Raw genomic sequence first — 23,554 nt, forward strand, 5'->3', positions numbered from 1 at the left:
TTGGCAAACTAGAAGAGGCAATGTGCATTGTCAGGTTAATATGATATATTTGAGTAAGTAACAGACACAAAGGACTTAAGTCGTGGCTATATTGTGTTGATTGTCACTGAAAATTTAGTTCAATAAGAGATCTCATTTTGGCTTTTGTCTGGTGCTGGATAACAGTAAATAAACAATAATCAGAGCAAAAGCATAGCATAGCAGAGCGCTGAGCATTGCTATTGTGGAGTTAGATATCTTGTTGAGTTCTCAACGAGAAAGTTGCGTCTTTCAACGTGGGGAATCTTAGATTATTTACCCGTTTCTTTCCATATTTTCTTATATTGTGATTGAGATCTTGAAAGAATCAAGACAACATTGTTTTTCTGCAGATTGTCCTATTATATATTTGGAACTATTAGACAATTATGAGGTCGTTCAAATCAACATCAGGCATCATATGTGTGTTGAATGGTAAACATGGACTTTCCGCGTTTTTGAGAAAGCGAGAGTCCGCTAAACTCTTATGAAAGTCTACTATTCTATAATCCTCAATCTTTTCTGTTTAAGAGGAGAAAAATGGGCCAAAGAACATGCACAGCAATCCGCAAGGTTAATGCTCGCTCAGAAAATTTTCTGTCCAGTTCCTTCAACATTGACGTCGTCTTGAGAAATTACGATCATTTTTGCACATTTGTAGCACAACATACTGGTCTCACCACGAAAACAAGTTTAGGACAGGATTGGGTCCAACCCATAATTCAGCTCCACCTGCTGCACTCTGCAAGCAATGTAAAATTAAAGAAATTTAAGAAAAGGGGAACAAAAAGAGACACATGTCTGAGGCTGGTAGAGAATACACAAGGCTCAATTCAGAATATCACGTGGCACAAAGTTTCCTTTCATAGAGGTTCGGAAACTATCAGCAACAATGAAACTACATAAATAAGTTAGAAGGTGAGAAAGAAGTACCATCAAGTCAAAAGAGAAACACATACTTAACAACACCAGATAGTAAGAGTCAGGGTTCCAAACGAACCAAGCTGCTTGCATAGAGCTTTAAAAGAAACCTTAATTGGATAAAATTTTCTTAGCTCAGGCTTGAGGTGCTCATGTAATAATTTGCATTGAACTCAAATTCGATAGTAATAGCAAAAATCAAGGATGTACGAATCAAGCTTGTATTTGAATCAATAAGCGAACAACATGCACTCTATTTCCAAGTTACAAACTTGTTTTGCTCTTTCCTTTTGCACTCCTCATTGTTGTCATGTTGTAGCTTAGTACCGCCATTGACTACAATTAAAGTATTTAGTATAAAGTCAACCTAGATTCTTACTCAAAAGTCAACATTTTTCATCATTATACCACCTAAACACTTCCCTGGCAGATACTATTCTCCCCCTCAAATTCATTACCATCATAACAGTAACTGCTAAGTTCTCTAAGTTTAACAAGCTCAGTCAAATATCATAAAAACTCAGCAGACCATAGCTGAATATCTGTGGCATTCATCTTTATGATTTTCTACCACCCAGAAGATAAGCCACATGCATTAAGGGTTAAAGACAAACTGATTAAACCCAAAAAAAAAAAAAAATCAATTCAAATGACAGCCAATTGCCAAGCATGTACCTTTGCCTCACTTTAAGCATCCCAGTGCCTAACTGCATTGGTATTCCCATAATGATGCATTCACTTACTCCTTCAATCTTATCATCCCGTCCATTTACAGAAGCATTGAAAAGGTGATCTGCTGTCTTCTCAAAAGAAGCCAGCATTAGCACACTATCTTTCATTTTCTGAACACCATGTCTTGTAATACCAAGAACTTCGCCCTGGCATCAATGCGATAGTACATAAAATTAGCATCTGATGGTAAATGCCACACTTAGCGTTGGAACATGAATATGTCCATGATGCAAGTCTGAAACGATCACTATAGACTTATGAAGAAGGAACTACCTTAAATGTCATCAGATCTGCCAGAAGCATCATATGACGTATGTCTATAGTCATTCCATGACTAGACATGGTATGCTTAATTTCATCAATTATCGAACTTCTTGCAGCTTCAATTCCAAGCGTCTGCTGCACTTCCATGATGTGATTGCTTTTGGTTTCATAGCCATTTACTCCTTCAGTGCCCATTACACCTAGGAGACCTGTCCTGCAAGAAGCAGATATGCATAACTTGTGAATACAGCTTGAAAATTTTGAATATCATATCCATCAATAGTAGTTTGACAATTTTCCATGTCAAGTAGAAACCAATCACCACAAAGACCATCAATTGAAGTAATTAATTACACCATTGTCATTGATATCTGATAGGATAAATGAAGTTGCTTCTTCTGCTTTGTCATTTGAAAGTACCCGTACAAATTCTCTGCTTATAGTAATACAATTGAAAAGCTACGCATATTACTACACAACAATATTATAACTAGAAGAAAATATTTATTTCAACCAGAAAGGCACAGAAGGATGACATATTTGATAAACAAGAGGACCATCATTTACTTCAATACCAAAACTTTCTGCAAAAGATCACCATAACAGAACTTACCCTTCTGCAAACAAGAGGTACTTGGGACCTCCTCCAGAATCCTTCTTCTCTTCACTATTAATTACGACACGTTCAATAGTGGTGATTCCCTGTCATTTCCAAAGATAATGGACAAACTTAGAGTGACACAAGTTTCAACATTCCATAGTGCAAGAAAAATACCCTTGCACTTTCTTACATTATATGACGACTTTCAAAACTAGATGTCTTGTCTTACTGTGACAACCACTGAAGGAAGCTTGTTCTTGAGTGTGTGGAGCTCAAAGTGAAGTTTACTTCTGTCAGTCTGGGGAACTACTTCCAGCTTTCTGGAATTCAAGACCTTAACATGCTGCAGAAACCGTACATTTTTTTTTTGAGCAAATATATGAGAAAGTAGATGATCTAAATGAGAAAATGATAGTACACCTGATCCTTCAGTTTGATCCTTGGTGTCTGCAGAATCGATTCTTTCACTCTATAAGCATCTGTACAAAGCCGAGATGCTTGTATTATTTCCATATCAAGTGTAATTACTATGGATGCTAACCTTGCCGACATGACAATCTTTATACTTTTGGCTACCTACACGTTAAAGAGAAAGTCAGAATGATACAAACAGAATAAAGCCATATCTTAGACAATCTTTTGGATACAAGCAGAATAAACAATCTTTTGGATACAAACAGCATGATATCTTAGCTGCAGATTAAAGCCATATGCCATTTTTTTCAAAAAAAAAAAAACACAGAGAGAGAAGATTGGAATAGGTTCTTTAGGAGAGATGATTTAAAAGCCTTAAATATGGCCATTTCGTCAAGACTGTGTCACCCCATGTCTACATTAAAATGCTGTCACTATTACAAATAAAACACCAATGCATCCCTTATTACACGCTTGGTAGATCACTAAGTTGAAGGTAGTCAGAAACAGCTGACCTGCCCTAAAAGTGTTTTCTCTATACGAGCTTTTGCAAGGCTAGCCTCCTTTGCATTGTCCTCATGCTCCAGTTTTGCAGAAATGATTGGAGTACTAATCCTTTTAGCTGCATTTATAATTTCTTTTATACGTGGGACTCCAAGTGTAACATCTAAGGCAGAGTTAAGGTAACATATGAAACACCTGTAAGACGAATATCACACCAAAAATTATACTAAGCAACTAGTGAGGATACTCATGCTTGCAACTCCAGCAAAGTGAAAAGTTTTTAGCGTCATCTGTGTGCCTGGTTCTCCAATACTCTGAGCTCCAATTGCACCAATTGCAGTTCCAGCTTCTACCCTTTTGGTATGATAACGTGAGATGCAGACTCTTAAAAACACCTAACACATTAACAAAATACAAGTCCTGTTACATTATGAAAACTTGTTTAACTTCTGGAAACTACATGCCTAATGAGAACAACTTAGACACAAGCTCACAACCTTTCATAACATGCTCAATAGTTTGTGAACAATGAGATCTGAAAATTTTTTGCTCAAGAAAAGAAAACGTGAATAAAAATCTAAACTTCAGAATGCTTTATTACACACACAAAAAAAAAGGCAGAAACAAACATTAGACGTCTACCAGGTATATACCGAAACTAGAAAACAGTAATCTTACAAGCTAAGAAGATTTTTGTGGCGTTAATATATATACATGCTTTGTTCACTAGAACAAGCAAATGCAAGAGAACATGAATCATAATTTACCCAATCAGAAGAAACAAGAATTTATCCACATAATGTCAAATTTTTAGAACAATTAGTGACAGTTCATACAAAATTCTGTGTATGATGGGACCAAAAATAAATCAAGCAATTGAAATGATCATCAACATCCCAAGATCACCCAAACAGAGACAGCCCTTTCGTGAACTTGATGGTAATTCACTAAGAGAAACTTCCAGTTTTGAAGCCAAAACACATGTCCTGGCTGTAGCAAGTGACCTAATAATGATAGCATCATGATGATATCAATTAATGATTATTGCAACAATAAAAAATTTAGAAAAATAATGAACACATTGAAAGGTTAATAATGCAAGCAGGACGGCCAGCAAGAATGCACAGAAATGTATTCAGGTAGTTGAATTGTAAGATGTATATCAGAAAAGAACATTTAGTATCAGGTTTCACCTCCAGCTGCCTAGAAGTAAAGCCGGATATATTTGAAGAGATATTTTCGAAAGAGCTGTTATGGTCTTCTTCCTGTTGATCTTCCTGGGCTTTCAAACTTTCAATTGTTTTTTCCAAGTTTTGAACACATTTGACTTTAAGGAACTTGGACAAAGAGTCTCTGAAAGCCTCTGAGCACCCGCCTTCGGGAGTCGTATCACGTTCTGAGAGCCTTTCATCAGTCTTTTTGCAGATATCCGATGGGGACAAGCTCTTCTGATCACCGGCAGGACAGGTGGCCTGTCAATGGAAATAAACGAGTATAAGAGGATCTGGTTTTACTTTCATGGCACCAGGTATAAGAGATCTCAAGATGTGAATACACAACCTTCACTTTCATAAGTAATCTGTCAAAGTTCAGAGGATGTCCACTCTTCTCTTCCATTTGTGAGGGATCCATGCCATCATCACCATAAACAAATTGAACTATACAAGAACTAGCATTTCGGACAGTGTTGTCATATTGAATTGAAAGGTCCTCCAAAGCTTTCATGAGTCTACGAGACATGTATCCAGTATCAGCAGTTTTAACCTATAATAATATAAAATTGAAGCCCAAGCATCATAATTTTGCAGACTACAAGATTTTGAAGGATCACATTAGTTGAAGAATTTTGCCAAATTATCATATTGTATTCAAAGAAAATCCCAAAGTCAACAGTTTAATCAGTGACAAGATATGACATCGTAGAACATCTCAGAACTGCAAAAACGGATAAGAGTTCTAAAGTGAGAAGAGTAAGGAAACATGTAAGCAAGTCAAACGTTCAAAACCCTATGATATTAACTTCATGTGCCTTCAAGATTGTCCAGAGGAAGCCCACAACCTTTTCTAGATTTTCAACAATTATCCTGAAACAACGTACATAAAATTTAACTTCGACAGATTTTCTAGAAATCTGATTGTGAATCTGCAGTCCATTTCACACCGAAAATAGAAGATGTAGCAGTAGACATTTATACACTAATTCCCCAAAACAAACTAACCAAAAGACACTAAATCAAAGTATAAACACTCAGCAATTATCTTTTTTTCTAAGCACGATAAAGAGTTATCAAACTGTTTTAGAACACAAAACAAAGAGTACCATGCTTTTGAGTGCCACAAATAGTTCTGAAAAACTTTATCATTTACTTGAGTAAGTGAAAAGGATGTAAATAAGCAGAAAAGATAGAAAATAGTACTTTTTGCTTATGGAAGAAAAGGAAAGGAATTAACAATCCAACTGAGATCATGGAAAGAATAAATTTCAAAAAGTTATGTGGCTGAAAAACTCAGAACAACCAGAATTGAGGATGCAGTATTAGACAATAAGATGAAGGGAAAATCTCAGGCTGCACTAACAGGAATATAAACGCATTGCAAATAAAGCTTCTGTGTACAGCACAAAAACCTCTGGAACAAAACCTTGGCAGGAAAGAAAGACAACCAGAAGGTCTTCAGGAAAAAGACAAAAAAAAAAATATATATATGTATATATATATAGTACTAGCAGATCAATACTAACCACTACAACATTGCTAAGTCAATACTTTTGCAAGTTCAATACATAATTAAATGGAAAAGAAAAAATGAAACAAGGAAATCGCAATCAAGGACCCAAAAAATAAACAAACACATAAATAAAGAAAACGTGTAAACCTTTGTAATTTAACAAGGCAACTGTGTAAAGGGAAAAAAAAAAGATCATACATACCGCTGTATCCACAAGGCCTTCCCTTCCTCCCATTGTGTGAAAAAAGAATTCTGTAGCACTTAAACCACTATAAAATGAATTTGCCACAAACCCTCTCGCCTGAAAGAAATATTAGATGAACTTAAGTATTAGATTCAAAGTGGAACACCAAATGAGAAAATGTAAGAATAGAATAAAAATGCATCTTTTCAAGTAATCAATGGTAGCAACTCATCAAGACATCTTTAGGATAACACCCAACATGCAAATTTTAGATTTTGATGATCAATTAACAAAACATTAATGAGAAGCATAAAATCTCAAGAGATAAATAGACAACTATGATGAGTTTTATCCGACACTTATAATTATTCCACATGATGACAATTCTTTTGACTGTTGATCGTGTTAGGAAAGGACACAAGATAAACCCAGAATGAACAAGACTGAAACATAGTCTGCAGATCAGCAGCTCAAACAACAATAGGACAGGTAATGGAGACTATGCAATAATTAAAAAAGGCACGAAAAGAATTACATAGTATTATTTATCCAAGTCTCACTCCACATTGTAACATGCACAATCCAACATAACTGGTTAAACAAAGTGCAATTGACTTGTGGACAATTTTATATTGGCTATCAATAAAATTTAAAGCTTTAAATACTTGTGGCAATCACCAGAAAAGACATTTCATTTATCTTAAGACAGACACAAATTTCAATCGGCTCAAAAGTTACATATCGCCAAAAGAAAATGCCCAGGATAAAAAAGCCAGAAAGCTACCACAGGAACCAACCAATCATTTCAACAAAAAAGACGTGATCCCAATCTTTACCCCAATGAAATCTATGGCCCTAATCCTATTCAAAATTCTACAATATATGAAAGAACTCTCAAGACTTCATAACCTAAGCTGCAAAATGATATGATATCATTTGTAAACTAAAAATGATATCACCACTCCTCCCGCAGATTCTAAAGTATTAAACCATATGCTGATACACATAATAAATGATACATGAAAGATTCTTAATCACAAGGTAAGAGAAATTAAGTTAAGTTGCAGAACGTATTTCAGATTTCTAAACACTAAATCAATTTTTCCCCCCTCAAATGCATACCCCTTTCTCTTCCCACTACATGATATTCCCCGTTAAATCCACAGAGTCATCCATCCATGACTCCACCTTCAATCCCTTCTTCTTTTTCCCCTCTTCCTAGTCCAAGACTTCTGCTGACAGATGAACTTTGGTGCAGACCAGAAAAATTTATTTCATATCCGGATGAAATAAATGAACAAACCTTCGGGATCTTTGACTTTCTGGGAAAATGAGGAAGGCTACGATCAATGAAACCATTTGGAGCCCGACGACCCCCGACAGATTGTTGTCCAACACATGCAACCATCTGACTGATATTTATAGGAGATCCCTTTGAACCACATTGTGACATAATTAGAGGACTATTCCTCCACTGCAGACACGTCAAACATTCCTACAAAAAGTTTCAAATCATTAAAAAGGCTTGATCATTATATGGAGAAACAATACATAAAATCTAAAGGGGAAATAAGAAGTCACAAAAGGCAATACATTAGAAAAATATAAATCTATCACAGATAATCATAGTGACTTCAACCTGTGTGAGATCCATAACCAAGTCAGTAGAACAGTACAAAAATAAGAAAGAGCTGCAGCAGAAGAGAGACTAATATCCTTTGACAAGACACAGAACCACATTTTATCATTGATCTCTAGCCAGATTCCTTTCTGATCCCCTAATGTTCTTCCATCATGTAGTCTAACTTATGTAATGTTCTGACTTGTCCAGTCATTTCCTTCATTTAACCTTTTACACAGACAGCTATTGCAGATAATGGCTCTTTCCCCAAAGGCAAACAAGACAGAAACAGTACATATGCATGTGCACATATTCAATGCAGAAAGAAAGATATTTGGTGACGACTTAAAGTTTGATATTTTCTATCAGTTTGTCCAACTCTGCCAATTTAAGTTACTACTCAGATGACCCAGCCAATGATAAATTCTAGAATAGTAATTAAAAATAAGGAGCTGATAATGGCATAAAGAAGTTTGTGTTGAAATGCACAAGGTAATCATGGACAACTGGCAATTAAATCCTCCTCAACATTGGGGGAAGAAAACGGATGCCTTCACTTCACTTCTATTTGTGCCTTGTTGGTCTTAGCTAGTCAGTCTGTAAGTTATAAGATGTCTCTGGAGGGTTAAGTTAGAGGAAAGTAAAGAAGACCAGTAAGAGAGGTTTGCTGCCAATGGCAAAAGCTGGACAATCTATGCCACCCATAAAGCAGGATAAGGTCAGGGACAAGGTCACAGGCTGGCAAAAGAACGAGGAATCACTTGGTATATCTTCCCTGACCCATTCTTAGTTGTTCACTGGTACTTTCAGATCAGAGATATGCAAGCAGTGCTACAACAGGGTAAAAACAGGAAGTACCTTGGCAGCAATATCTCGAATGTCATTTAGAACTTTTGTTATTTTAGCTTCAAGTGTCAGTGCAGCATCATGACCTGGCTGCAGCTCAAGCGCACCCTTGTTATACTTCTCTATTAATTCATCACACATTGCATATCCTGTGGAAATTTTTTCATCCCTTGCAGTAATTAGACGATCAGGTGGTTGCACATCATCAATGCCGATAGAAAATCCATGATTCCCTATCCATCTTGCACTGCAAATGACATTTTAAATGAAAAATGAATATAATACTCATTGCGTAGAGCTACTTTGAATCTGTGACAGAAATTTAAGTCCTGAGAAAGTGTCCAGATAAAGAAGCAAATATAATAGACTTCAAGAGCAATTGTATCACACGATAAGCTGTCAGCCTCACATGAAAGACACTAAAATCCATCTTAACAACCCAAAATAGCATTGTTCATCAATTAGCATAGCAATGAATACAAGTACAAAAGGTAAATTAAAATCCAGCATATCGAACCATAAAGCACTCAACATATATGGGCAAAACAAAGTACAGGAATTGCAAAATAATTTTCCAAAGAACCTAAAAGATCAGTAAGTGGGCAATAGCTATCCTTAAGCAGTAGACAAGATGAAAAGACTCTAAAGTTCTGTTAGAATAGGCAGATCGAAATTTATGCGAGGATTTAAAAGAAATGGACTTGAAATCCAGCGTGCTCAAATTCGTATTCCACAAAGAACCTAAAATTAATGTCCAAACTCGGTATGATAAATAACTTCAGTTTCAGGTTCAAGTAATTCAATCAAATTAGATATTGCCTTCTTTTTTTATTTTTGGGGTTGGGGTTGGTTTTGGGGCTTGGGCGTGTAAAAGAGTGGCTAAAATATTGCTGATGGTGGTTGACTAGGGAAGTAAAGAAAAGACTGGCCTTCATTGGACAACATGATTTTGAATTCCAAGAGCCAGTCGCGCAAGATGTATGAAAAGATCTCTGAACATCCCCCCAAAAGAAAGACAAGAATATTAAGGATGTTTAACTTCCAAGTTAAAAAAAAAAAAACTGCCACCAAGAGATCATAAAGAGGGTTAAAAGTGAACAGATACATAGAAAAATATGAAGCCCGTCTAGAGTAGGGGGTTAAGTAAATTTAAGATAGAGATACATTCAGCAGTTATGGAGCTCCAGTATGCCCATCGTCGATGCAATATTTAGTTACAGATCTCATTTTGTTCTGGAGAAGCACAAGGAGCTTGGTTCAAAGCACTTTTTAAGTGGTAGATTTTCATTAGATCATGAGGCTAAAGATGGAAGTTATCCTGATCAGGTACTGTGCAGGAAGGTATCCTGATCACTTGTATCCAATAGAATTTGAAAATAACAAGACACGATTTATAGTTACTACAAAATTTTGCAGAGGTCAGGTAAGCCTGACCATAGAAAAACTATATGGATAAGAGTCCGGGCAACTGACAAGTTTACTAGGAATCCATTGCTCAACACCTGGAAATTTAATAGTAAACCATATACAACAATCAATAGTTGAAAAGCATTGGATTATACAATCTTCTTAATAAATGAGCTTATAAATATTAAACTCTCTGAATTTTGTTTTTCAACAAAAACTGCAACTACCTATTATATTACTTGTAAGATATGGCAGAGAGTATACAGAGGAATATATGAAAAATTACAGGAGGTTTGCTTCTTAACAATTACATTATCAAAACAAAGTTCAAATTACATACATCAATAATTTAAAACAAATACCAAAATGAGTGGTTGGAAAGTATATGACACACTAATGTGTCTGTTCAATGAGAAACCTTATTAACAGACAATGTTGAGACACGAGGAAAAGGTTGGTTGCCAGTCAAAAGCCACTACTAACATACCTCAACTTTGCTAAGCGATTCATACATACTGAAGCAGCATGTGATTTATAGTCCCTTAGGAGGACCGAATAAAGACCATCCTTGTTCCCATTCCCTGTTCCAATCACAAACATAAGTACTTCTTGTTCTGAGCTTTACATTTTAAGGCATCCAAAGCTACCAATAAACACAAAAAACAGCATATTGCAGAAATTAGAACTTAAATCTTTTGCAGCACACAAATGCTGAGCTACAGTGTGCTTAAATACACTCAAGTTTCTTATCCTAATGAATTAAATTATTCTAGTGCGCTCTTTCTAAAGCCAAAAACATGAGGCAAAAGATGGATATACTAGCACAAATTGCATATACGGGACAAACAAATAATGTGATGCCACCCTCAGATAGCATATAAAGTTGTGATGCCACACTCTAAGTAGAATTTCTTTCTTTCTTTCTATCTTTGTTTTTAGATTATTACGTTAAGGAACATGAGAAGGTTAACAGACACTTTACACAGTAAAGTAACTTTTTTTTGACCTCTATCAGTATGAAAATAGAATGCAAGTTTAATTATTGCAATCTGATAGGAGCTAACTGAAATGTCATAAATCTCGGGAGAGGTGGTTAAATCATCCCTATTTTTTTCATTAACATATTAGACTATCTATTTGAGGATTAGAATCTATTCAGAAACTACTTGCTTTAGGATGGAATATCAAATGAAAACTGAGCTAAAATGAACATGATGCCCATTAAAGCCAGCTCTAAAAATCACATTTCATACTTTTTTGGTGAAAGTATGGGTTTTCTCGCTCACAGTATGAAAAGTTATAACAAACAGAAGAACATGCATAAACTTGATAAGGATTCCATTTTGTGTTTCAATCTTCTACATTCATATTTTTTGTGGAACTTTTCTTAAAAACATGATAAAGTAATAGTTCTCCAAAAAAAGCTTCATGACAACTTAATACATTTCAAGACAAAAAGATGACTTTCAGAATCATCCCTTCAAAAAGAAGGCATCAACCTTAAAACAATAAACCCAATCTTAGCCTTCAACTCTTCCACAACATGATATCAGCTCAAAAAAATCCAATAAAAGACCACAGATTAAATTAGAGGAACTTTTGTAAAATCTAAAGGCAGGTCTCATGATCACAAATTCATGCATAGGTCAAAGTTTGTGGGTCATTTAGTATGCAAAGCTGAAAATGCATCTCAACATAAAAGCCTGAATCTGAGGCAAAAAGTGGTATACTTTGACTCTGCAACATACTCTAATTAGGCTAAATAAGAAAACTTGGCAATTAACTTACAGGTTGCTCCTCATAAAACAAGTGCAAGAGAGAGAAAACATTAACAGCAGAAGCAACCCAAAATTCATAAAGTAGGCACGCATTATATTTTTGGAGTAAAGGAAAGAATCTCACCTAATGTAGCTTTTCCCAATTGTCCACTGATCAGCTCACTATTACGGAAGCAAACAAATCCATCATTCGGGCACATGGTTTCTTTCGGCTTTTGGTAATTCTTTTCAGCAACAGTTAGATTCACATAGACTTTCATTTTTGCAAATGGACGCAGTAGTACAGTGAACAATTGTTTACCGGTCCAAAGTTCAACTGGCTGCACAGGCAAAAATCATATATACAGTAACAGCACCAAGTGCAAGTAACAATACAACACCGTCCCCCCCCCCACACCAAAAACAACAAAAAAAAAAGGGATAAAGAACCAACACTATAATTTCCCAAATCCTCCTACTTTCCAAACAGGGCACCTTATAATTTGAACAAGAAACTACAAGAACTAGCATGGTACCCACTTGACAGGGAAAAACTAGGCCTCCAACTTGGAACTGAATATAAGAAGATCAACTACATTCTCTACCACTTTAGGGTTACTATTAGGCCATGATCATTTTTCAACCTAAAAGGTCTAAAGTAGTTAAGAATATTAACTTCATGCACATTATAGGCAATTCATGAAATATGACTTAGTAAAAGAAAAAATGGTGTATTAAGAAACTTAAAGGTAAAAGGATCTGCTATTCCATCCAAAAGAATAAGAGGTGAATATATAGGTCAAAATAATAATAAAAAAGACATTATCAATCAAGTAGCAATTAGAGAATATAATTACATCAGTTTAACTAACCTTAAGTAGTGCAGGAGTTGGCAAATCAATCTGATCCATCCCATCCCCCATGTATGAACACATAAGTGAAAAAGAAGCACGATCATAAAATGTGTCCTTCCTTGTAATGAGAAATGAAGATGTCAAAAAGTCCTGTGTGGAAGCAACCAAAATCTCTCCATTTTTTGGAGTGCATAAATTGTTTTGCACCTGCAGAATTGTCAATAACATTTCAAAGAGAAAAGAAAATCACATACAAAACAAAACGCTGAAAATGCAGCGATGAAATTCTACTAGCAATCGCGAGAAAAGATGTTCTAAAACTTGGTGCTAAATTAAATCTATAAATAAGGCATGAATAACTACTTACTCCCATCAACATTAGCGCCTCTGTGCGAGCCTCCTCTGTTTGAGGCACATGCATATTCATCTCATCACCATCAAAATCAGCATTATATGGGTTACAGACGGACTCATTAAATCTCAATGTTCGCCATGGCATTATTCTTGCCTGCCAATAAAAAAGGACAAATAAATTAAAAACTAAATAAGGACACTCTAATGCTTCAGTATTTATACTGCAGTAATTACCCTGTGACACATGATGGACATTCTATGCAGACTCGGTTGTCTGTTAAAGAGAATAACATCTCCATCTTCTAGATGACGATCAACTATGTAACCAAATTTCAATTCATCAGCATGACGCTTTCTAGAACTAAACTTCAATGATCTGCAGCATAATGGACAACAACATTTGTGAAATAAGGAAACATAAGACCTAGCCAACAAACAAAAAGGCCCCAACATACACACTCCTTACATCTCGGTACCATCTGGCTGCCTGATGTATTTTGCTCCAGGATACTTTTTAGGCCCATTTCGCACGCATTGCCTCAACTTCTCTATATTATGATAGGACACTCGCTCAGGATACGTTAAAATCTGAGCCATCAATATAGGAACCGCAACCTGGAAAAGAAAGCCTGTTAGATGAAATCAATCAAAAGGGACACAAACTGGTGTGGCTCTCACGCTGTAAGAAGGGCTAAATTACTTTTACCTTAATCACCTAGACAGGATATTCTCATGGTGTAAACCATCATCTTAAGTCAGAAACGAGTTAACTCAAACAACATACCTCCGTGATTTTCAAATTTGGGTCAGGAGATATAACAGTTCTTCCTGTATACTCAACACGTTTTCCTGATAGATTTCCACGAAATCTTCCTTGCTTCCCTTTCAGACGCTGGACAAAACCACTTAAAGGTTTGGTAGCTGGTGCAGATAAGGGAACTCCACGTACATCACTATTTATATATTGTGCAACCTCCACTTGCAGATCAATCCAACCATTCTAAACCAGGTGAAGAACAAATCACTAGAAGTGCATTAGAAGATATACTCAAAGACAGAAGTGATGTTACATTTGCAATGGCACAATACAATTAATTTTGTGACGTATTCCTGGACATTGAAAAAGAGAAGCAATGGAAGACCAAGAAACAATTTCATTTAGATTTATCCAAAAATACCACTATCACAGGAATGTAGAACACGATTCCCAGGAAATTTTGTAAATTCAAGTCTATATAAACAGTTCCATAACATGCAGTTAAATATTTACCCGACAAACCAAGAATTAGTTGCAGATGAAGAGATATCAAAGGGGCTTTAGAAGATGTAGGAGTGAAATCTTGCTATAATTCTCTATTTCAGGTATTCAGGGTGACCTTCTTAATAGATGAAATATTACTATTATGTCAATGCCAATTAAATCAATGATACTAGCTGCAAATTTTAACTTTTTGGCATTTTCAGTTTTTTCAGAAGGTATGATGGGCTTTGCTGGGAAGGAACTTGTTACACCATCGGACAGGGAAAGCAAGAAGCTGTGGTGTTGGTATAACCATGGGAATGAATGCAAACCACACAAAACAGGATAAAAGGCCCATAAATCTCTCCAAATGCATGGTAATACAAAATGATGAAATCCACAGATAGCATAGCACCCCCACATAACCAATAGGCATTGGAGATTTCAGTGAGATACACCCAATGCATTCAACTACAGTCAAGGGCATGCAGCAAAATGTTGACATCCCGAACAATAGTATCCACAATACAAGAATATAAATTAGCATATGATGGATTGGGTCAATGTAATCACTGAAACATGATAACATCCCCACGAAACATGCTTTGCCAAACACGAGGACAAATGAGCAATCAGATTTTCCAGTTGGGAGCAAAGAAAAGCATGTATAGTCTTTGTTTTCTTATGTTTCCTTTCGTTGATAGGGTTGGAGCAGTGCCTGTCATCTCATTGTGCAATTTTTCTTAATTTGAAGCACTTTTCTTTTCAAATTACACAACAATAAGAGAATCAATCAGAGTCAAAGATGATACTGCAGCCAGTCCTCTTTCTTTTCATCCTATTTTATGTAAGGAAAAAAAAGTTATTTGTGTTTACATTTCTAACAATCATTAGCATGCAGATTCAGAATTAAGAAAGACACAATAAAAACTCAAAAAGAAAAGTAAGCATAGAGAATAGTTATCAAAGATGTGTGACACAAATCTAGCAGACAAATAATTACAAAATGGATATGGAAGTAAATAACAAACCAAAGTCAGAGAATATAGAACTTGGGAAACAAAAATCATACCAAGCTTTTGGATGGAAGGCTTGTGTCTGATATTTCTTGACGAAGACTAGCATTAGCTTGGATAATGCGTTTTAGTCTCTCTGTAGTGTCATTCTCGTTACTGCACATATTAGTGTTGTACAATGTCAATGTGCAGGCATTTAGCAGGATCCAAAAGATTTTTAATCCTCTTTTTCCGAAGAACCATAAATACATCTCCCAGAATATTATATAGAATTTTCCTCAAACATGCCAGCCATAAAATTTAATTGCATAAATTCTTCCACAACACTCCAAACTATGTGGCTCGAGCAGGAAAAAGAAAAATTCAATGCATCACTCTAGCTAGGTTTTTATGCCAGCTCAACTATCAAAGTTCAATTTTTCAACATTTGGTTTGTATACCAAGCCAAGATTCCTTGAAGCTTTCCAAGATCGATACTCCATGTTAGCATCCATATAGTACCAATTTTTTCATAATGCAACTAAGCTGATATAATAAACCTAGAACATAAGCCCAGAATATAAAGCTACATTATATACACTTAGTTAATTTAATAATTATGATTGACGACGCCTATGTTAATCAGTGACTTAAGTGAACTTAAAATCCCCGAGTGAGCAGGCCTCAGGTCTTAAAAAAAAAACATACATCAGTACAAGGCAATAGAGAAATTCCAGTATAACAATTTCTTTCCATTGCATTGCTTCTCCTTGCATGCCTTGCCCTCCACTCCTGTCTTAGACACAGATCCATAAAGGATTTGAGTCGATGAGGATTGTTCTAATACCTTTTCATTCCAAATTTAAGTTATAAAACTATAAAATCACAAGTTACCCTAATTCAGCTGTGAAACTAAAATTTCAAGAGGATTAACAATAATTCGAAACCTATTGAGTATGATTCAATTTGGTTTCCGTTAAACATCTTGCAATATGATCCACTCAAGAGGGTTTCACTAATATTTAGTACATAAACAAGCATATCAACAGTTCAGTTGACCACATAAACCTATCACTCAAGTACCAGTTAACATTCTTCCTATCTATTCAAGGAAGAAATGCCACCAAAAAAAAAAAGCAAAACTGAAACCAGTACGTTTTGCTCCTGAAAAGAAATCTATTCATTCCCTCCCAATTGATTGGACAACAGGTGCAATGACAAAAAATAGCACATGTGTTTCTGACATTACCTCTGCATACCACCATCCACAAAAACTGATGGACGAATAGCTATTGGAGGCACAGGAATGGTTGAAATCATGAGTTTCTCAGGTCTATCATTTAGATACAGCAACTCGCAGTCCTGTAGAGAAGAGTCAAGATGGAAATCAAAGGAAACACAATTGCATAAATGTGAGCCAAACTCAGATAAGTAATCTGTAGATGATCTAAGCTACAGAGCAGATAAATTTTGTATCACAGAAGAGATAATACCTCATCCAGCATTCTCTTGAGAAGGGAATAAACCACTTTAGGGTCAATTTCATCGGGAACACTAAAATTGGATGTGTTAGACTCTTTCGTGTGTGAAATTGCAGAACCATATTCATTTAAGAAACTGTCATTGACTTTTGTCCTTTCATGCATGATGCCTAACATCTTAGTATTCTTTTTCACCATACCTGCAATGAAACCACGTTGAGAAGATGTCAGTAAATTTACAGCACTGAAACAGGTAAAACTCCAACTGCCCACAAACTTGTAACCTAATTTCTCTAAGCCTTTTCCAAGGGACACACTTTTCCAGCATGTTGGAAGTACGAAATTAGAAACATAGCTGCACTTAATAAAAAGAATAATATATATATTATTGAAGGACAAAGGTTTCAGCTCAGGATGCAAATGCTCTTCATAAATGGAAACAAAGAATATTCTTAATTTAAAGATAATAAACTTAATTTGGTTATTCAGGGAAAAAATATGCCTGTAATTAGTAAGTTTATCTCAATCAAATAAAAATGAAATCTCTCTCCAAACACTGAAACATGATCAAGAAAAGCTCAGGAATAAGCTTCTTAATGTAACAGCAACATGGAAAAGTTGAACAAAATTCACGGTACAGACCTCCCCCTCCCTAGTTTTTGATAAGTTGAACGGACCTTGCCCTCAAGTAATTTGTATAAATTACCCATTCGATTGTGACATGATAAACTTCCCCTCTTGATTGTCTTTACAAGTGTAATGACCAACTAAATTAAACTGCAGGGATGTTGGCTAACTTCGAAACACTTTGTGGAGGTCCTATGACGAGTGTGGCAGGAGGAGGGGACCAGCAGGGACAAACTGAAAACAATTTTATAATGTATAGTTGTGTACAAAGATGTCCCCTCTTTGTCTCATTATCACACTACGCCCGCAAAAATAACCTACCAAAGCTTTACAACTGCTCCACTATCAAAACAAATTTCAGCCCTACTTTTGCAAAAATAAGTTGCTCTGTGACTTGAGGAAATTCAACCAGAGTACCAAAAAGAATATGAACTACAACTTTTGCCTTTTTGGTTTTTCATTCTTATCAGTGACCGTAACAGCAACTCACCCACCAAAAATAAGCTCTCACCAGGACGTTTAGCATCCCCAATCATCTCTCTTCAGAGGTCTCATTCTGCATCCACACCCAAATGAAGTTCCTAAGAATCGAAGCTTAAAGCAGAATCATGTTCAGGGATTGTGGATATTACTTCTTGTCTCATTGATCTTGTGAATACAAATATCCACACACTATATTCTCATGCTTGACTTATTATTTATGTCTTACATTTTCAAAGCTTTAACCAAAAGGGATGACTTTAAGAAGATAAAAGCAAAACACTTGGCTCACATTCATATCACTAAAACAGAGAAATATACACTGCAAACATGTATCTCCACTTATATATGCACATACACATGAAATTTCCTCATATATATACACATACATATGAAAACATACACTGCAGGAAAGGGACTCATACTGCTTCTTAAACAAATAGCCCCCAATAACATGCCTAAACCTCTCATTCATGCAGTAAGTACATCCTGAAGTTTTACAAACCCTTATCCAGAAAATGTATTAAGGTGAATGAGCAAACAGATTTTTTATTTTTAAGAGTAACCTTACATTATCTTCACAACCCAAAGTAATACAAAATTTGATGTGAAAGTACACAGCAAAAAAGCATTTATTTATTTTAACTTTGCATGCCCACTACTTTATCTTTTTTTTTCCTATTTTCTCTCTTTTCTATACACTTACTTTGTATCATTTTCTTCCCTTTCCCTATTCCCACCTTGCTTTTGGAGTACTAAAGGGAAATTAGTGGTAGTTTTAGGACTATACATTGCTAAACAAACACCATATCTAAACTTGATTGAATCGTTAACCAAACACCATATTGGACTTAATTGACTATAATATTGAAAGAAAGTACAAGCACAAACCATTTACATAGCCGCATCTAGAACAAGTAGCTGCTTTTCTGCTACTTGCTAGGGCATTACACCTCTTCACTACCATTTTTTGTAGCTCGCTCTTCCTCAAGGGCTCCATTTTGGGATTTCTCATCTTCTTTAGAAAGTTAAGGCGTTCTTTCTCCCCGAGAAGCACATGTGAACATTGCTGTTTGAAGAAGAGAAAATCATCCAAAACTAGAAAGCATAGTAGGAGAAAAATAAATGAATAAGCTCAAAATTTAACTCTGATAAAGCATTCAACACGCCCAGCACCATTCACCAAAATATGTGTGTGTGAGAGAGAGAGGAGGCAACTAAGAAATGACAACGTGGGAAAAATTATTCATCTCATGTGCTTTGACTCCCAGTAATGGAAGGAAACTTCCGAAAGAAACTTTATCTCAAAAATTCAGATGAAATTTTCATTAGAAGAACTTACCAAATACCATATCACTAGCTACAATCCCAACAGAAAAATGAGAGAAGGCCATTTTAACCTCTTAACATTCCAAGATGATAGTCTTAAACTATTCAGAGCTGCTTCTACAGATGACTCCCATTAGCAAATTTAGCATTTCCCACGTGCAGAAGTAGTCGCTTCTAGAAACAGCACCTCTTTGCATGTTCTGAGTGCAAGGAGAAGGGGATTTTTTTTTTTTTGGGCACATGAGGACACAAGTGGCAAATAGAAGGCAGATTGGTAAAAGAATTTTTTTTTCAGACAAAAGAATGTCATCCTAGCACTCCCATAATTATTCAAGTCAGTCCTACGTACAAAATGATGAACCAACAGCAAATAAGAAGTATACTTTGCATCAACTTGAATCCAGAAGAGAGAGAGAGAGAGATTTGCAGGTCAAAGTAAACACTATGCACAAACATATAAGTAGAACTATAAGCATCTACCTTGCAAATGCACTTCAAGATGTCGAGGACAGTAATCAAGTATCCAACATTGTAAACTGGAAGAGCAAGAGTCAAATATCCATAGTGCCCTGGACATTCCCTAAAGTTCCCATGGCATGTTTCACAAATTCCATTCTTGTTTGCGGGGCCCTGGACCAAACAGCACCTTTCAGAAGATTTCTAAAATCAATTCCAGAAACTCAAAAATGTAACCAATAAATTAATACACTTCTGAACTATAAATAAATTGGAAACAACAGCAGTACCTACATTCAAAAACAACATTGATTTAGCTTGTTAGAAAATTAGAAAGTCACTGGAAGTGATCCCCTTATCAATAGACTATTACAAGTAATTTACTGAACAAAGCAATTCCTATCGCATAATTTGACAGATTAAACAAACTCTAGCCGCACAAAAGAGACCTAAAAGATAACTGATGCATCATCAGTTCCCCAGAAAATGCTATTTATTCGAACTCCCCTTCTCTTCTTCTTTTAAATGTGAAATAACAACAGCAGATACATTTTCTTCTCCATCAGATAGAAAATATGGAAAATGAATCACGGCTATCAGTTCATCGTACGCAAAAATAGTTCACCACTGTTAAAAGAAACAATGAACGTTAAATAAGATACCATATGAGGGTCTAATAAGCCATTCTCCCAAGGCTTTTTCGCAGAATCATAATATACACCGCGGTATACTTGTACTTCAGCTGCTTTCAGAATCTCGGATTCTCCGAATGTAGAAAACTGAATACTTTCTCTGTTCACAAATTTCCACAAAAAAAACAGTAAAGAAATTATCAAACACGTTGGAATTTCACTTATTTAAGATTTAACCCAAAAAAAAAAACAGAGCAATAGCAGTAGAGATCAGTTACATTTTGCGGGGGCCGACATCTTCAATGTAGGGCTGTTTTGTGAATTGAATCGGAGCTTGCGCTATCCTCGTCATTTTTCCTAATGTTTGCTAATTTACGCAGAAAAACTGAGGTTTAAGAATTAGGCGGGAGGGTTTTAGAGTTTCTCAGCGGGTGCAGAACTGATAAATAAGGCTTAGTTTGGGAGTAGACGAAGGAAGAGAAGAGAAGAGAAAAGATAACTTAGAAAAGAAAGAAAAGAAGAGAAAAGAAGAGAAAAGATGAATATTTCGTTTGGGAGTTCAATGAAAGAAAAGAAAAGAAAAGAAACATCTTTCCCTTGTTTGAGAGTTGGAGAGATACGGAAAGAAAGAATTTTCTCAGAATGTAACTTTACGTATTTGCCCTTTCATTTTTTATTTTTTTTGGGATGCAAAACCGAAGAAATCTCTTATTACCCTTGAATACATTCTGCTTGTCCTTTGGAGCTATCACAATTTAACTCAATTATCCTTGCAATATCTAAAATCATAAATTTGAGGAGGAGTTTCTCATGATTTAGGCTGCTGAATGGCAGAAACAACTTCACCAATGCTCTTGAACCTTCGCCTTTCTTTCAGAAGCAGTTTTGCAAAGGTGAGAGCTTGCTGTTCACAATTCGCACGTTTCTCTGGCTCAGCTATTCATTCGAAGTCTTCAACGTGAGCCACCCCAACAATTAGTCTAGAAGAATTAACAAACATTACACAAAAGTTTACATGGCCACACTTTGACAAATATTGACATCAGCCAAACACTCTGTATTCATCATTATACAATATTTTGAAGCTTACACAGACAAATAAACAAACAGAATGTATGCATTTAAATTTCATATTCATGTATCACCACTGAAACTTACATTTACCATAACCATGCAAGATATAATCACAAATCAATAATATAAAAATCAAGATTTCTCGTGGACAAGAATTTTATGACAGAAAATGAACAAAAAAATTTAGAATATAAACAATAACAATCTACACAAAAAATCCTTTTTTCATAATTCTTGAGAAGATTGAACAAAGAAAGAAAGAAAGAAGAGATTGAGTTAAAGAAATACCTTTTGTATTGAATTGTCGGTGTTGAACGGAAGAAAGCCAGGTGAATCTAGTTGCAAGGATTGAAATTTGAAAGTAAGAGCTGAGAAAGCCTTGCACCGGTGGTTTACAAATGAACTTTAGGATATAATGGGTATAATTAGGGGTGGGCGTGGGTCGGGTACCCGCCCCATTCACCATTTAGCTGACCCGACCCGCACATTGCGGGTCAACCATTTTTTGACCCTTACCCGCCCCGTATATCAGCGGGTACCCTATAATCGGGTATCCGCTGAGATAGGGTCGGGTCAACGGGTACCCGTCCCGCCCCGCCCCATTTATTATTTAATTTTTTAAAAAATAATTTATACCAATTTAATTTTATATTTTACACATTCATCTAAGATTTAAGAAATTTTTTTTTCTAAAAAAAGGTTTCCCACCAAGAAACAAGCATGTGAAGAAAATATAAGATAAAGGAAAAAAATTAAAAGAATTCGAAATCAATAAAAGTTTGAAATTAAGTAGCACATTTTTTAATATATATGTTCCACATTAATTAAACTTTTTTCTATAAAATATAAGATCATGGCCTCTACAAATGAATCTTGTAAATAAACTATAGTCTCTCATATTTGTAATACAATTTATTCAATAAAATTACTTATTTAGTTCTTATTATTTTATAGTGTGTGTATAAAAATAAAAATAAAATAACAAATATATATGCGGGGCGGATCGGGTACCCGCGGGTTTTTAATTATGTGATCCTAACCCGCCCCGCATCTTAGCGGGTACTCGACCCTCTTTTGACCCGATCAAATAATAAAAATCGGATATCCTAATTTTCGGATTGGATCGGATCGGATATGACGGGTTTTCGGGTTAGCGGATAATTTTGCCCACCCCTAGGTATAATGAATTTTTGTATCAACTTTTAAAGGACAAAATTGTCATATTAGAAATGTCTTTTGGCGCCCAAGTTGTTTCCGTCCTTTTCTTCCCACTTTTGGGCGGAAAAATTTTCACCAGTTGGAGGGACTCTTATCCGTTCTTTCCTTTTTTCTTCTGTCCATCTTAGAACTCCCAAATGAATGAAACGGTATGGGTTTCTCTCAGAATCATTTCTTTTCTGTCCTTTTCTTTCTATCCAAATGAAGCCTAAAGCTGGCAGAGGCAGCATATAAAGTTAATAGCTGAACTAAAAATTTGTGCAAATGGTTGACCTAGTTTTCAAGACGATGTGCTGGTGGAGTGAGAACGTTGCGGGTTCGATTAGCTCTGTTTTCCTCCGTCGAAGGCGGTTGCGGGATCGAGTCTAACAAACGGAATTGCCTTAAATATATTATTCTTATTTTCCTCACCCCCCTTTTAAGCAAATAGAAAGATAAAAGGACTTTGTACCACAAATAGCTAATGGATTTTCTAAATTTTTGTGTTCATTTTAATCTTTGATATTGAAATTTTATGGAAGTTTAATATGTAAGGAGTTTAGATGCCTTCTAACCCTCCAAAGAGTAAATCTAATGCTCGCTTTCTTTAGAGAAAATAACAGGAATATTAAGAGGAGAAAAAAATAAGAATTCAAGATGAAAATTGAGGAGGAAGTTTTCTAATAGTAGCTTTCTTTAGATAAAATAATAAGAATTTCAAGATGAAAAGAGATGAGGAAGCTATCAATGTAAGATTTTGAGTAAATGGAAAACATGAAACAAGATAAATGTGTAATTTAAAGTAAATATACACAAGCATACACCTTTGTATTTTTTTA

The 23,554-nt window shown here is 35.5% G+C and overlaps 2 protein-coding genes across 2 annotated transcripts in view; one reads left to right on the forward strand and one right to left on the reverse strand.

The window, feature by feature from the left end:
• Window positions 1–23,554, forward strand: part of LOC113782493 (golgin subfamily A member 6-like protein 22) — a 30,685-nt gene that overhangs the window by 3,228 nt on the left and 3,903 nt on the right. The window lies entirely within an intron of this gene.
• Window positions 474–20,947, reverse strand: LOC113782848 (DNA-directed RNA polymerase III subunit 1-like). The gene is made up of 27 exons (XM_027328781.1): window positions 20,723–20,947; window positions 20,475–20,604; window positions 19,837–19,986; window positions 18,919–19,096; window positions 16,933–17,120; window positions 16,689–16,801; window positions 15,517–15,616; window positions 13,989–14,204; window positions 13,671–13,819; window positions 13,439–13,580; window positions 13,218–13,358; window positions 12,869–13,057; window positions 12,142–12,337; window positions 10,727–10,820; window positions 8,845–9,079; window positions 7,669–7,860; window positions 6,384–6,482; window positions 5,015–5,218; window positions 4,648–4,926; window positions 3,702–3,849; window positions 3,466–3,617; window positions 2,957–3,112; window positions 2,766–2,879; window positions 2,549–2,637; window positions 1,945–2,149; window positions 1,615–1,817; window positions 474–760 (listed from the first exon to the last, which is right to left on the reverse strand). The coding sequence occupies exons 1-27, from the start codon at window positions 20,794–20,796 to the stop codon at window positions 712–714; spliced, it is 4,185 nt and encodes a 1,394-aa protein (XP_027184582.1). The 5' UTR covers window positions 20,797–20,947; the 3' UTR covers window positions 474–711.

This window comes from Coffea eugenioides, chromosome 9 (genome assembly GCF_003713205.1).
Source record: "Coffea eugenioides isolate CCC68of chromosome 9, Ceug_1.0, whole genome shotgun sequence".
Taxonomy (NCBI): domain Eukaryota; kingdom Viridiplantae; phylum Streptophyta; class Magnoliopsida; order Gentianales; family Rubiaceae; genus Coffea; species Coffea eugenioides.